The 15386-nt window shown below is 58.9% G+C and overlaps 1 protein-coding gene across 2 annotated transcripts; it reads right to left on the reverse strand.

Moving 5' to 3' along the window:
* Window positions 1–8560: 8560 nt before the first annotated feature.
* LOC103818061 (carbonic anhydrase 15-like) lies at window positions 8561–15386 on the reverse strand. 2 transcript variants are annotated; one of them, XM_030233716.2, is made up of 8 exons: window positions 15252–15386; window positions 13593–13628; window positions 11498–11668; window positions 11132–11292; window positions 10390–10482; window positions 10041–10107; window positions 9663–9829; window positions 8561–9012 (listed from the first exon to the last, which is right to left on the reverse strand). In XM_030233716.2, exons 1-8 carry the CDS (start codon window positions 15316–15318, stop codon window positions 8794–8796), a joined length of 981 nt encoding a protein of 326 aa, XP_030089576.2. In that variant the 5' UTR covers window positions 15319–15386; the 3' UTR covers window positions 8561–8793. The 2 variants fall into 2 exon arrangements, with proteins under 2 accessions (XP_030089576.2, XP_050836467.1); XM_050980510.1 differs by lacking the exons at window positions 13593–13628; window positions 15252–15386 and adding an exon at window positions 13462–13577.

The following is a 15386-nucleotide window of genomic DNA, read 5'->3' on the forward strand; positions in this document are numbered from 1 at the left end:
TCCCTGGCTCTGTGTCCTTCCAACGCGTCGCTCCCCACTCGCGGCCTGGCAGCAGCCCAGGGGCACCTGTGGAGGGTGGGATGGAAGCACTTATGTGTGCACACACACTCACATTGCAGGGGCTCTGTGAAGCTTTTGCTCGACCCTGGGGACCCCAATGAAACCTCCTGGCACTGCCAAGGGAATGAGCAGCCTGGGGCACAGCCTGCACTCAGCCCCCATGCACTCATTGAACACATAGCCCTGGCTGTGCCATCCTCAACCCTTGCTCCTGTGCCTCTGGGTGCCACCTGCCTCGCAGACACATGTGGGCTGTGGTGGAGGCACAGCCAGCCACGTCCCTTTGCCACCAGGCCTGGCTCTGTCCCCATTTCATTGTCACCCCTGTGCTTCCCGGAATGGGAGTCCATTCCTGGTGTAGCTGCCAGTTAAGCACAAACACCAGCCTGTCCCTCATACCCTGTGCCACAACAACTGGGACTCCTGCATGTCACATGCCCTGTCCCCATCCCCAGCACAGCCCTGGGGAAGTTTCCCTGCATCCCTGCCCATGGAAGGGCTGGCAGCCATTGCTGTGCTGAAAGCACCAGTGCTCTGCTGTTGTCACCCCACCAGGGCAGCCAGGAGCCACTGCAGGGACAGGGGCTGGGAGCACCCAGCCACGCCATGTGCAGCTCTGGGGGAGGTGTCCCTCACCAGCCTCTTGGGAAAGGGGGCACAGCACATCCCCCTCCCCAGGCTGTGCTAGTGGAATGCCTTGCTCCAGGTTTTGGGTTGCCACATGTCCCTGCAAGTGTCTTCTGGGGACACAGAATCATAGAACCCTAGAATGGGTTTGGGTTGGAAGGGACCTTTAAAAATCATCCAGTCCAAATTCCCTGAAATGAACGGGGACATTAACCAGATCAGGTTGCTCAGAGCCCCTTTCAGCCTGATCTTGAATCTTTCCAGGGATGGGACATTCACAGCATCCCTCAGCTACCTGTTTCAACACCTCACCACTCTCACAGTAAAAAATTTCTTAATTTTGCTTAGCCTAAATTGACCTTTCTTCAGTTAAGAAACATTATCTCTTGTCCTGTTGCATCAAGGCCTGCTAAAATGCTGCTATGAGGTCTTGCCAGAGCCTTCTGCTCTCTGGGCTGAACAGCCCCAACTCTCCTATCTTTTCCTCATAACAGAGGTGCTCCAGTGCTCTGAGATCTTTGTGGCCTCCTCTAGACTGACCCAAACAGGCCCATGTCCTTTTTATCTTGTGAGATCCAGAGCTGGACACGGCACTGCAGGTGGGGCCTCACCAGAGCAGAGTACAGGGGGAGAATCCCCTCCCTCAAACCACTGCCCTCACCACATTTGATGCAGCCCAGGATATGTCTGGCTTTTTGGGCTGCAGGTGGACATTGCCAGGTCATTATTCACTGATTGCTTCAAATCCTTTGTAGCAGGACTGTTGCCAATTCCCTTGTGCCCCAGCCTGTATTGATATGAGAGCAGTGCCCCTTCCCTCCTGCTTTTTGTCAGGGAGCTGGCAGCAGCCCTGACCCCACCTGAGCTGCCAAAGGGCACCTCATGCTCCAAAACGACTTCACTGGCTTTAATCCTGCTTTTTTTTAATCCAGCTGGGCAGAGGAGGCCTTGGCCTAGAACAACCCCAGGCATAGGGCAAAGCCCCCTTCCCATCACCCTGCTCAGGGGGTCAGTCACAATGTCCCTTCCCATGTGTGGGGTCACAAACTCATGGTTTTCACAGGAAATCCCAAATCCCATCATTACAGAGCAAACCCATGTGCAGGCCAGAACCCTGGGCTGCTGCTGGCCTCAAGGAAGGAGCCAGCAGCACAATGCTAGCCTGCATCAGAGCCAGGGAAAAGAAGGAAGGGCAGATGATGGAGAGATCTGTCCCACTGTGTTTCAAGATAAGCTTCTATACCAGAGTTTCCTGAGCAGACAGGGACAACTGTGGCAGAGGTGCAGGGCTGGCTCCTGGAGGGCTACTGGGCTATGGCAGGTGGTGCTGAAGGTGAGGGTTCCTGCAGCATGGCCACATCTGGGCATGCATCCATCCATTCCAGCTCACTGCTGAGGAATGTGAGCCCAGAGATGGCAGCAGCTCCTCCACACTGCCACTGATCCCCTTCCTTGCTCAAGCAAGGTTATTCCCTGGCAAACCCCTGCCTTTGGCATCTCATCCCCAGCCTTGTGGTGCTGCCAGAGCTGCTGCCTGAGACTCTGCCAGCCAGAAATGCCCCAATGACCCAGCCCTGCTGCCAGGGAGGATGTTCACTTCTTTTCTGCTGCAAAGATCAAGCCTCAATAATTACCAATTCCAGCAGTTGTTGAATCACCTTAGGTTGAGACTGCAGTGAATGACAGGTAACACAGGGCCCCCATCCCAACTGTGCTGCCAGGTTTTACCCTGAGAAGTGCCACTTTTCTGGGGAGGGGCACCGGGGGAGGGTGGCAGGGCAATGCTTTCCCCAGGTCCTGAGATTCATCTTGACATGTCCTAGGCAAAGCCCATTCCTTGGTCACAGGACACCCCCCCAGCTTTCATGGGCTCAATCTGGGGCATGAGCTGGGGTCTCGCTTCAGCTCAGGTCTGTGTGAGCAGGGCACAGCACATCTCTGGCTCAGGGGGCAGGAAACCTCACTAATTATTGATTAAAAGATTTTTCTAAATCTTTTCCATAAGCAACAACTGTCAAGAAAAAATCCTGATTAATTATAGATCAGTGGCCCTGGCTGCTCCAGGGCTCCCATCCTCCCCCGCTGCCTGCAACTTGGCAAATTCCCAGCCAGAGTTTTACCCTTAACAAACCTTCAACAGGGCCAGAGAGACTTGGCCGGGAATCACAGAGGGATGCAGGGCCTGATCCATCCCCTGGCAGGGAAGGAAGCAGTGCCTGGGAAGAGCAATCTGCATCCACTCCCGCACCACCCTCGCTGGGGGTGTCTGGTGAGCAAATGTGCTGAGCAGAACCGAAACCTCCCTACCCTCCCCAGCTGCAGCTCCTGCTCTCACTCTGCCTACTCCTGCACTGCAATTTTAACAGTCATTTATTTTCTCATTTTCCCAGCTTGCCAGTAATTTTAAAATGAGGGGGATCTAATTTAGTAAATGAGATGCTTCGGGAAGGCTTTAATTAGCTGCAAAGAGAAGCAGTGGATGCCATGAAGGGTTTGGGCTTGGTGAGAACTGCTCTCTCAGGCTGAGGCCCCCAGAGAAGGGCTTAACAAGGCTTTCAGGGGCCTTTTGAGAAACCCTGGGGGTTTGGACATCATGGGCTTGGAGGGGTTCCACAGCTGAGAACAGAGTGAAGGATGCAGGAATGTTGGCAAAGGAATGTGGGACCATAGGAGCTCTTGCAACCCTCTTACCTAAACCACTGCCACAAACCTCGAGCATAAAACTCTGCTCTGGTTCCCAAACCCTCCCTGGGTCCCCTCCATGATGACCACCTCTGGCCATATTTGTCCCCCAAAAAACAGCCTTAACCTGCTTTTTTTTATTGTACATCACTGGGTGATTTCCCCAGGCCAGGCAAGCCCCAACGTCTGGTGTTAGGAGGAGGTGGGATCTCTTTTTGTGGGGACGTGGCAGGAGCAGAGAGAGTGCACCTGGAGCTGATGAAACAGCTCGTGTGGAGAGGCAGGGGTGGCGTGGCACAGCCGGAGAGGAGGGGATGGATCCCGCCTGCCCCCAGGCAGCTGCACAAACAGCCGCGTTCCTGGAGGCAGCAGGGCTGAAACTCGAAAGCAAGAGCAGAGTCCCAGAATAGCCCCAGCCCAGGCTGGAGGGAGTGGGGCAGAGCCAGAGCCACCGGGACAGCAGTGGGAGGATGGCACAAGTGCCCTCGCTTCGGTGCTACAGCTGTCCCAAGCCCGGGTGACACCCATGGCCTCTGCCCTGCCTGAGCCAGGGGGCTGCAGCCCCCGAGCACCTGGAGGGTGCTGCTGGTTCCTGCTCCCCATCCTGATGTCCCCCTGCACTCACATCACTGTGTTCTCTGAAGGACTTGGGGAGAGGCTGTGCCAAGCCCACATTGTGCCACGCCAGCACTGGCCCCTGTTTTCCCCAGCCAGCCCCTCTGTGCAGCTGTGCAGCAGTGGGGCATCCCCTGGCTAAATTTAATCCTCACCCACTACAGTCTCCAATCAGAAATTCAAAAGGGCGCCCCAAAAAAGGAAGTGAAACTGTCTCCAGTGGGTGCTGACGTGTGAAGGCGAGCGAGCGCCACGCGGCCCAGCCCGAGCTGGCTCAGCCCTGAGATGGTGGCCAGCTCTGAGTCCCCAGGGCTCTCACCCTGGGGGATCATCACCTTGTGGGGGACATCAGCCCCTGAGATGGGGGAAAGGTCTTGGGGTGGCATGATGCTGCCCAAAATTGGCAGGGTGGGTGGTGCTGAACAGGAACCCACTGGGGCCGGTGCCAAGGCTGTGCCAAGACTCTGTGCCATAGCAGGGTGGGTGTCCCCAGGCCAGAGTCACCCCTCCTGTCCCCTGAGGGTCCCTGACAGGGCCAGTGGGGTCTTGCCTGACAGGGTGGTCCCTGCCCTGGTGTGGGATGTCCCAGCTGCTGTACACATACACACACACACACACACACACACACACACACACACACATTGCACACATATGTACAGATATGTGCACACACACCCCTCTCCAGTGACCCCAGTGTTTCCAGTCCCAGGCTGGGCACCACTGACCCCACAACTGTGGGCTCTGAGGCCAGGAGAGACCCTGACACTGATATTGTGGCCTCGTCTCCCTGTGCCACCACCACAGTTCCTGCTGCTACCCTGCTGTCAGGTCACCCTGAATTTACTCACTCATTTACTGAATTAAACTAATCACTCCGTGCCTGCTGCCAAGGCAGCCCCTTCTCTGGGGTCACCCCTCAGTCTAATCTGTTGCAGGGTACAGGGGCTGCCTCCAGGTTCACAAAATATGGGGCAGGTTTCCCCATGTCTGGGAAATAAATTTATAAATTAATAAAATACATGCTATAAATTAATAAAAGACAAGATACAAATTATAAAATACAAGTCATGAATGACAAAATACTATCAAACACCCCTGGGCAGCCCTGGGTCAAAGCCCCAGCTGGAGACAACCAGAGAGTGCAAAACCAAGGTTTATTGCCCTTTGATTGGAAGAGAATTAAATGAAATAAATAAATGTTTCAGGCTGGTGTGGTTGAAAACACAACCTGAGCATTCAAGCCCATTTGTGAAGATGAGAGAAATCATTTGCATAACGGTGTCAAAACAGCAACTGCCAGGGCATGCAGCTGGCAGGAAGGTACCCCCTAGCTGGGGGTTGTTTAGATATGTATGAAACCACACCAGAGCCTGGGGGGCAGCCTGGTAAACAGCCCCAAAGATAAGTGCCCAGGCTTGTAAGCGGATTGTAAACAAGCTGAACCAACTCAAAAATAAACACCTTTCAGCTGCTCCAAAATATTTATTATTTCAATTTTATTGTGGCAGTAAAATGTAATTCCCAGGAGAGCCTCAGCCTGGCCTGGGGACTCAGCAAACCCTTGTTTTCTCTCATATTTGAGGTAAACAGGTGCTGCTCCCCAGTCAGGTGTGCTGATAAAGATTTGATTACAGTGCTGGTACTCCCTCTCTGGAGAAACATGGTCATTGAATTGCAGACCTTGTTATGACTCCCTGGGTAGGACTTTTTAGTTTAAGGTTAAGAAATTTCTAGGTAGGGAATGGTGACAACAAGGTGGTGGCAGTGGTGGCTGAGGGGTGGGATGGGGATGGCTGCCAGGGTCCATACCAGGCCTTCAGGGTCAGGCTCACCCAGTCAGGGAAGACTTTTAGCCAGATTTGCCTTTTTCCCTCTCCACAGCCAGGGTGGGCAGAGCAGACAGCAGGATGGGGAGTGGAGGAGAGCACTGGGTGCACCCTGGGGCTGGGCCCTGCATCCTGTAGATGTGGTGTTCAGGGACATGGCTGGAGCTGGCACTGTCAGTACGATCTTAGACAGCTTTTCCATCCCTAAGGGTTCTGGGTTCCTACCCCAGCCAATGACACCCTCACCAACAGCTCCCCACCCTGTGCACATGCTGCCAGCCCCACACCAGAGCCACAGCCCTTTCTCCTTCCTCTGCAGCCACTGCGGGGAAAAACCACCGGGTTTAAACATTTCTGCCATGTTTTGGGCGCTTTTGGCCGGACCCCCTGGGCTGGCTGTGGGCAGGGGTCTGATGCACATCACAGCCCCCCAGCTGAGCCAGGCACCCTTCCAGGCAGCTGTTCTGACCGCAGCCCCGCAGCTTGGAAACAGCCCTTGCTAAAATTACAGCCCGCCAAAAGCGAGAGCCCGCCAAAAGCGAGAGCCTGCTTGGGCCAAACATCAGCTGGGAGCCAGGAATAGCCCCGGCCCCGGCACGCTCCGCTGCCTTGGCACAAACTTCCCTGCACGTGGCACCCGGGCACAGCTGCCTGGCCGTGCCAGGGCAGGGCAAAGGCGGGAAAAGCTGGGGTTTGGCCCAGCAATGGCCCACGGAGGGGGGCATTGCCGTGTTCCTTCCCTGGCAGCCCCACAATCCCAGCAGAGGCACAGCACCACCCCAGATTGCGGGTCCCAGCAGGGCTGCCCAGGGTGTGCTGAGCCTTTGGGGTGGTTTTGGTGTCCAGCTATACAGAGGGTCTCTGCTGCCAGACCCTGCCTGGTGCCACTGCTGTCCTCTGCTGGGGACACCACAGCCAGCCAGGACAGGTCCCCCAGGTGATAGGGACTCTGTGGAGTGCCTGCTCCCAGAGCTACTGCCCAACAGTTTGGTCCCTAATGCCTTTGGGAGCCACAGCCTGTGCCCTCCGTGGTCCCCCACGGCAGGCACCTGGTCCCACTGCCTGGGTGCCCCTCATACCCTGGCCTGGCACTGGAGTGGTCTGGGGGGCTGCAGCCACTTGGGGCTCACCACGGCCGACTGGGCCCCCTGTTCTCGCCAGCTGGGGCTGGGCCCACCCTGGGCTGGACCTGGGCATGTCCGTGGGGCAGCTGCCCTGTGGCCTTTGGGCACAAGGGGCTGGAGCTGGACAGTGCAGCTGGGAATGGGTGGACATGAAGGAACAGGCAGAATAGAACATATGGGAACATAGAGGGGCAGGGAACATAGAGGGGCATGGTGGGACATGGGAGGAAGAGAGGGCACAGCAGGGAGGGTGGTAGGGCAGAGGGAGCAATGGAACCCTGAGGCCAGGGACATGATGACACAGGGCACAATGGCATCCAGACATGGGGGACAGGGGCAAGAGGCCATGGGAGCCAGTGGCACAGGGGACACAGGGGCTAGGGCATGGAGATAGAAGGAAAGGTTGTATGAAGACACAAGGGACTTCAGCAGGAGAACATGGGGCACAGGGGCATGAAAACACAGGGGACAAGAACATATGGAAGAGGGCAGAGGGGAAAAGTGAGGGATAGGGGCCCAGGAGTCAGGGGACAGGGGCCAAAGGACACAAAGGAAAGGGCCCCAAGGACATGGGGAACAGGGACAGGAGGACACAGATGGCTATGACAGGAAGCAGGGACACAGGCACATTGACTAGTGACACAGGTGGCAGAGACAGGGACACAAGAACAAGGGACACAGGGACACGAGGCACAGGCACACAGGGGGCAGAGGTGGCGGTGTCAGGGATGGGGACAGAAGCACACGGGGCACAGCTGGCGGTGTCGGGGATGGGGACAGAAGCGCTCGGGGCTCAGGTGGCGCTGTCGGGGCCGTACGGAGGGCGCCCCCTGGCGGCCGCCAAGCCGCTGCGGGCGCCTCTCCGTGCGCGTGCCCGCGGCGCCCCCGCGTGTCCGGCGTGTCCCCGTGTCCCGCGGCTCCAGCCCTCAGCTCCGGGGGATCACAGAGCCACATCCCCCTGGCGTGGGCATCGGGGATCTGCGACGGGGCCCCTTCGCCCACGGAGAGGCTCTTGCAGAGAGGGCCTCCCCCAGGAGCCTCTCGCAGGGGATGCTCAGGACCCACGGGTGGGGCGGCCACCGCTGGGGCTGGGGGCTGGAGCCCGGCACTGGCGGTGGTTCCCTCCAGAAATGATGAAAAACCTCAGCCTGCCCCCTCTTCTCTCGAATAACGGCCTGTGCTCTTCACCCATAATTCAGGAGAAGATGGGAACATGCCTGGAGCTCCAGTACATTAATTATGAACCACCCCGCTCACACAGCCCTGCCCCGGCAGCTGCAGTTATTCCTGCCAGCACAAAATGAGCTCCGTGGAAAGATCCCTGTGTCCTGCACAAGGGCACTGCAGGTGCTGTGCCCCCAGTGACACCCCCACCCCTCCAAGAGCCAGCCCAGCCCTGGGAAGAGCGACAGGGCAGCGTCTGCAGCGCAGGGACTGCACGCATGCCGAGCCAGGGCCGGGATTTGGCTCTTTCCTGTCTGCCTGCACCACCATGCAGGGGATATCCCTGAATGGCACCCAGACAGCACCCCCAGCTCCCTCCCCATGACCCCACAGTGCCATGCCGAGCACCTGCCCCAGATGGTGAAGGGACACAGAGCCAGCAAAAAAGAGGCAGCAACCCACTGACGGGACCTTGGCTTTATTCCAGTCAATACAACATCCCCCTCCCAGCAGCTCCCCCTGCCCATCTCCAGGGGCGTCCCAGGGCAGCTCCGGGCTTGCAGAAATTCACCTCTGCAGAGATGCAGGTTCAAAAAATCACCCAGCCAAGGTTTCAAGGTGCTTTTGTTTCCTTGTTTCCCATTTCCCATGAACAAGACGCATCGCCTCCGTCTCCACTGCAGCAGGGCCACACCCTACGGGGCTGGTGAGAAGAGGCTGAGCAGGGCCAGGAGGAGCAGGGGTGACAGGAGCTGGTGGTGGTCCCCGTGCAGGGACCCCCCGCTGGCTGTGGCCCCCCGGGAGGCAAAGATCTTCCGGCTGCGGAGGGGCTGCGGCGGGCGGAAGTTGTTGATCATTTTTAGGAGCGTGGATCCCTCGAGTGGGAAGTGCAGGGTGCTGACGAATGCCTTCAGCTGTGCAGGGAGAGAGGGTGGGTGGGCAGCTGCATTGCCAGGCACCCCAGGGCCCTGCCCACTGTCAGCCCAACTCAGACTGCTCCACTGCCAATGGCACAGGACCCGTGGCATGGCCCCACACCAGTGGGTGTCCTCCCACCACTCCCACTGCTCTGCTGAAGCCAGACCCACAGGTAAGCACAGAGGCAGGTCCTTACAAGGATCAGATCTGGAGTTTTAAAGGAACTAATTGTGTTTTGGTGCCAACAGCGAGCACTTAGAGAGTGGCTGGCCCATGACTCCCTCAAGAAAATACATTTACTAAAATGCTTGAGCAGCAAAGGAGAACTCCTTCCTTCCTTCCATGCATCCATCCATGCATCCATCCATCTCCTTGGAACCTCTACTGAGCTTCAATGGATTCACTCCCATTTCTCTTTCTGAATGCCAAGGCTGGGCAGGAGTGCAGTATGGATGGGATTTCTCCCCACTGGCATGTGGCCACATCTCCATTACTTAACCTTCATAAAATTAATTAATTGCCAAGTTGCCAGGAGCATTATTATAGAGATGACTTTCCCTGTGCTCTTGCTCTAGGATCAGGAAGGACAAGGAGAGAGGTCACCCTGGGGACCCAGCCTGGCACATGGGGCTGCACATGGCAGTACCTGCTCCCGGCCGATCTCCACTGGCTCCTCAAACACAGTCCAGACGACGGCCTCGCTGCACTCAGGGGTGGTCAGGGAGCCCTGGTAGCGGTAGTAGCCTGAGAGGTGGGCAGCCCGCGGCAGCAGCGTGCTCAGACGGAATGTGGAGGCCAAATCCACAGAGTCCCCTGTGGGGCAAGACAGGGACACTCAGCCTGTCCCCTGCCAGGGATGTGGTGGGGACAGCAGGGCCGCCCCCATCAATTTCCCCTCAGCAGATGAACCCAGATGAGCTCAGAGACTGGCAGGTTCCCCCATCCAACCCACTGGGGTGCATCCCTGCCCTCCCATGGCAGGGTGTCCCCTTTCCTGCCCTACTCTGATGAGGAGGCAACTCACCAGCATGGGAGACATTCCTCAGCCCTGCCACAATGGTGTTGTAGTTGGTATTAGTGGTTTCAGAGACCTGTGTACATGGTGAATAAATGGTTGAAGTCAGGCAGAGCCCGAGCAGGGCAGAGCTGGGTCATCCTGTCCTGCCAAGCACCCCCAGGCAGAGCCAGCCTCCCGTGTTGCAGAGCAGTGGGGAAGGTTCCCAGCCAGGTTCTCTTGCAGCCAGTGGGTTCCCCAGCCTCTCCTGGCCTTGACCCAGCCTTTCTGCCCCTTCCCACTCCTTCAGGACACCCGTACAACACTCACCCAGCTGTACCACCAGCACCCAGTTTCTAGGAGGCCCCTGCAGACCCACCTGGAAGAAGAAGCCGAGGACAGCCAGACCATTGGGATGCCCCTTGGCTTCTGCCAGTGTCTGGTACTTGGAATTCATGTGGACGATGTGCATCTGAGGAAAGCACAGAGGAGTCAGGTGTGCAGAGCTGCCCCCAGCCAACACCCTGGCAGCAAGACATTCTGCGATGGATCCTTCCAGCCAGCTTAGCCAGACTCTGAGTCAACTTCTCCCAGTAAAGCCCTTCTGGTCCTATTGGCGCTTCTGTGGGGTGGGTGCTTGGAGGATCAAAGCACCCCAGTGAAGCAAGCATCCTTTGAAGGGTCTGCAAAGGGGGGCCAGCAGTCCCGGGGTGCTCGCCAGACACAGAACATAAATTCTGCTTTCCTCTGGCAGCTAATGAATATTTTAGAGGTGCAGAGCCTCTTTCATCCATAAGGTTCCCAATGTGCTTAGCACAGCACACTCCTGCTTGCTCTCACTTGCATTCGCTAGCTCAGTGTGTGGTCCCAGCAGGGCACAGAGCCCCCCAAACCCACTGAGTGCCTTGGACGAAGCAGCTTGGCCCACACAAGGTAAAGAAACCTCGAATCTCACATCAGCTCATTTTTCACCAGCCAGGTGCCTGTGCAGGAGCACTGTTGAGGAGCACCACCAGGGCAGAGTCACAGAGCCGTCACCTGCTGCACAACAGCGTCTCCCCTTCCCACCACATCAAGGGCTTGGGCAAGCCAGAACATGCTGGGGGCTTTTTCTCACATACCTCCATGGGGAGCTGGTGCCCATCGAGGGTGTGCTCGGAGCCATTCCCAGCCGGGCTGCCCCAGTGGAAGTGGAGCTGGAGCGCGCGGTACCGCCCGGGGAGGCCGCCCCCGCTGATGGTGATGTGCTCAGAGGCCGACTCACCCGCCAGGCTCAGCATCACTGCAAGGACAGCAGGACAGGCTGAGGGGAGACTCAGGGTGGGGAACAGCTCTGGCACAGCTCCTTCTCCCCTGGCTTCATCCCAGTGCTAACATTCATCTGCATGGGATCCTGCAGCACCCAGGAGTGGCGCCAGAGCCAGGCCCCAGTCAGGATGGCAAGTGGGGAACTGGGACAGGGGAAGGTGCCCAGCTTCAGCACGCACCTGTGTGCCCGTTGTTTGTCAGCCTCCACTTGCCAGGGGGAGCCTGGTCATAACCCTCGAAGAGGATGTCCCCGAGGCCACCATCCCGCTGCAGCCGGCGCCTGTCGATGTTCACAGGGGACTGCCTGTCCCCACCACATGTGGCTTTCAGCTCCTTCCAGTGGCTGGGCCCTGCAGAGGAGGAGCAGGGGTACCACGGGCAGCCACCGAACCACTGCTGCCCCCAGAGGGGGACACAAGGCCACGAGTGGCTGTGTCCCCAACCAGCCCTGCTGTCCCTGCCAGCCCGGTCTTCCATCCCATGAGAACTGCTCTCCTGCCTGGCTAAGTTTCCTTCCTATTGATGAACAGGGGCTTATTGCAGCCTCATCCATAATTCAGCAGGATTTCCTCGAGGGGCTGGGGGCTATATTTAGCCTGGCAGCAGCCTCCACATTGACGCTGGTGAAGGGCAGGCTTTTCTCCCTGCCCCTTCTGCCCGTTGCTGGGTTTAACATGTTCAGCCTAGTCACACTGGTTCTGTCCAGCTGTGACAGGTGACAATGCAACCTGGCCACACAACTCATCCTGGGGCAAATCCTACACAGGTTCCAGAGTGATCACACGATGCCCATCAGCAGCTCCTGGGGTGGGGGGTCACCATGGCAGGGGCTGGGTGAAGACACAGCAGTGCTGGCAGCCGACTGCACCCACTGCAAACCCACAGTGCTGCCTGGGGGATGTGAGCAGGGTCCCTATGGCTGCCACCACTGCCAGACCACACAACCAACCCATATATGTGGCTTGTCCCCATTGCCCCAGCATCATCTCTTCTTGCATCCCTTGTGGCACCCCACAGCTGTAGGATGTAGTCAGCCAGGCACCCTGCTGTTCCCTGCTCCAGTGTGGCTGCCAAGGCACCCCAGTTCTCCTCCTCCTACAGCTCAGGACTGAGGTGTCAGCACTGGGCACCACCAGAATCTGGTCTCAGTCCCAGCTGGGGAACAGGAGCTCCCTCAGTGTTTTCCTCCTAGGGCATCTCCATTCCCAGGGGAGCTCAGCACATCCCAGCAGGCACTGTTGGCTCTTCTCACACCCACATCATGCCTTTGCCTACAGCCAGGCTTTGGGGAACTGTTCCCCCAGCAGTGCCCCATAGCTCAGCTCTGAGGTTTACCTTCCTCTTGGGCAGACAAAACCACCGGCACTTGTGGGCTGTATCCCATCTCCTGTCCCCCTGGGCTCAGCCCTTACCCTTTATGTTCTCCTCTCTTTGCTTCAGGCAACTTTTTGCCTGGAAGCCCTGGGAGCTACAACCAGGCTGTGCCACCATCCCACCAGGTTCCTGGCACGGTGTAACTGGGTGGTCCCACAGATTACCAGGTGCCTTCAATAAGGAGGGGACATTCCACATGGCTCTGCTGCCGGCTCCGCGTTGCTCCAGCCGCTTCCCACCGGCCCCTCTGCCCTGCCAAAACCTGCCCTTGCTGCCAGCCCAGCAGCGTTGAACCGGGTGAGACCGAGCCCAGCAATCCAGCTCACCAGCCACAGGGCATGTAAACCCAAGAGCTATAAAACAGCTGGGCCGTAACAGCTGATTAAATGCTTGATGATCTTTAATTAACCTTTTACAAGCTATTTGTAATTTGTATTTATTTATGTGTTTTGAGACAAAGTGCCCCCAGCCATGCTTCCCTCCCCATCCAGACAAGGCTGCTCCAAGGGAGCTGTCCCTCCTCAGTCAGGCCCCTGGACCCTCAGGCCCCCTTGCTGCCTACACTGCATGGGGTTTCTAACAGAGTGTTTTAAAACCTGGACTTAATTTGTTTCAGGTGGAAGGGGAAAGCTGGTGCTGCCCCAGGAGCACCTGGACCTGGCTGAGGCGTGGGGCTGAGTTGCTCCAAGGGGCTCAGGTGTTTGTCAAGTCTCTACAGCAACACCCCCAAAAGTCAAGCTCCTCTAACCATTCCTATGGGGGAATTTACCATTTTCCATGCCACACTCCCCACTGGGCCTTGCTGGTGCTGCCCAGGGTGCTCTCAGCTGCTCACTGTGGGGAGACACGAGGGTCTGAGCCCTGCACAGCCCCAGCACACCCACACTTGGCACCACTCACCGCATCGGGGGTCCTGTGAGTCATAACACCACTGCCCTGCAGGAGAAAGGAGAGCTCAGGGCAGGTGATGGAGACAGACACCCTTTCCCAAACCCATCTATGGCCATGCCCAACCCCCTGACAATGAGGACATCCCCCAGTGCAGCCCGGGGTCCCGCCAACACTTGTGTTCATCACGGTTATTTTTGGCGCTAGTGTTTTCACACCCTCCCTGCCTCCCCCACACGCTTCACAGGGAAACCTCCCTCAGTATCGCTGCTCCAAGGCAGCCAAACCTCCTGCTCGCTGTGCTCCTTCCCCAGCTCTCGTGGAGCCATCCCCCCTTTTCCATCCTGGGGAGCCAAGGCTCACCCCACAGCAGCGGCCCCCGGCAGCAGCGGCCATGCCCGGTGTCCCTCCCCGCCATGCCCGGTGTCCCTCCCCGCCATGCCCGGTGTCCCTCCCTGCCATGCCCGGTGTCTCTCCCTGCCATGCCCGGTGTCTCTCCCCGCCATGCCCGGTGTCCCGCGGCTCCCGCGGGCGGGCTGGCAGCGGCAGCAGGCGGGCGGTGGGCAGGCCCGAGCCCACGCTGTGGGGATGGTGGCCGGCCCCGTCACTCAGGGCCATCTCAGCCAGAGCTGCCGAGCTCCCACCAGCGCTCGGGTGGCGCTGGGTACCACGGGCTCGATGACAAGTGCTGGCGCGGCAGGTGCAGGGACACCGAGGGGATGCTGAGAAAGCCCCGCTCCTGCTCTGCTGGCTGCACATCCACCCAGGGCCATCAGCTCTGCAGAGGGGATGCAGTGCACCCCTTCCCGCCTCAGCTTCCCGTTCTGCTCCTGGCAGGAGGCACAGAAGAGCCCGGTGCAGCCCGGGCCCAGCCCACGGGAAGGGTCCCCGCTGATGGCCGAGGGGCCGTGCCAGCGGGCCGGCTGCAGGCGAGCCGAGCCACGCTCTCGTGCCAGCCACAGCCACTCGGAGCAGCAGGACAAAGGCAGCCCTGCCGGCCTCCACCTGTGCTGCTCAAGGGCCCAGCCTGCGGCACTGCATCCACAATCTCACTAGAGTGGTACAGGAGACACCAGCCCCCGAGGGGAACTGCGAGTGGGACAGAGCAGGCAGGACTCTGACGGTTCCCAAAGCAGGGATCTTGGGATCCGGGGACAAGAAGAACTCCTGAGAAACCCTCAGACCTGCAAGCACCAGCCCTCGAGCAAACTCCGGCAGGAGCCAAGGTAGCGCTAGCCTGGCTCGGATGCAGGTGAGCACCCGGCCCCCGGCCCGGCACGGCAGCGCCCGTTCTCTCCGGGGTTTCGTCCTCATTGGTGCTTCCCTGTGGTGCAGGTCTGTGGGGTGAATGGGCTGAAGCCCAAGACCCCACTGTCCCAAGGGGGCCCTGGCCCCACCACCTCGAGCCCCCCCGAGGCCGGCAGCACTCAGGGCCATCCAGCAGCTGGAGGGACCGGTGGGAGGTTAGGAGAGCGCTCCTGGGACAGACTAGGTCCCCCAGTCCCTGTTGCCAATCCCTCGGTCCGCATCACCCCCGACACGTGGGAAGAGAATGGAAAAAGCGGCGCCCCCCAAGCCCCCCGACCCCGCACCCCCCAAGCCCCCCGACCCTGCCACCCCGTCCTCTCCGCCCGCGGGACCCCCGGCCCCGCTGCCCCGGGCGCAGCTCACCTCCCGCGGCCGCTCGCACGACGAGGGGCAGTGTCAGGAAAGTTATGCCGAGCCCGGTGGGGGCCATGGCCGCGCGGGGCAGCGGGGGGACCCCCGCACCTCCCCGTCCCGTCCCGTCCCTCCGCAGTGCGCCCG

Source organism: Serinus canaria, chromosome 15 (assembly GCF_022539315.1).
Source record: "Serinus canaria isolate serCan28SL12 chromosome 15, serCan2020, whole genome shotgun sequence".
Taxonomy (NCBI): Eukaryota; Metazoa; Chordata; class Aves; order Passeriformes; family Fringillidae; genus Serinus; species Serinus canaria.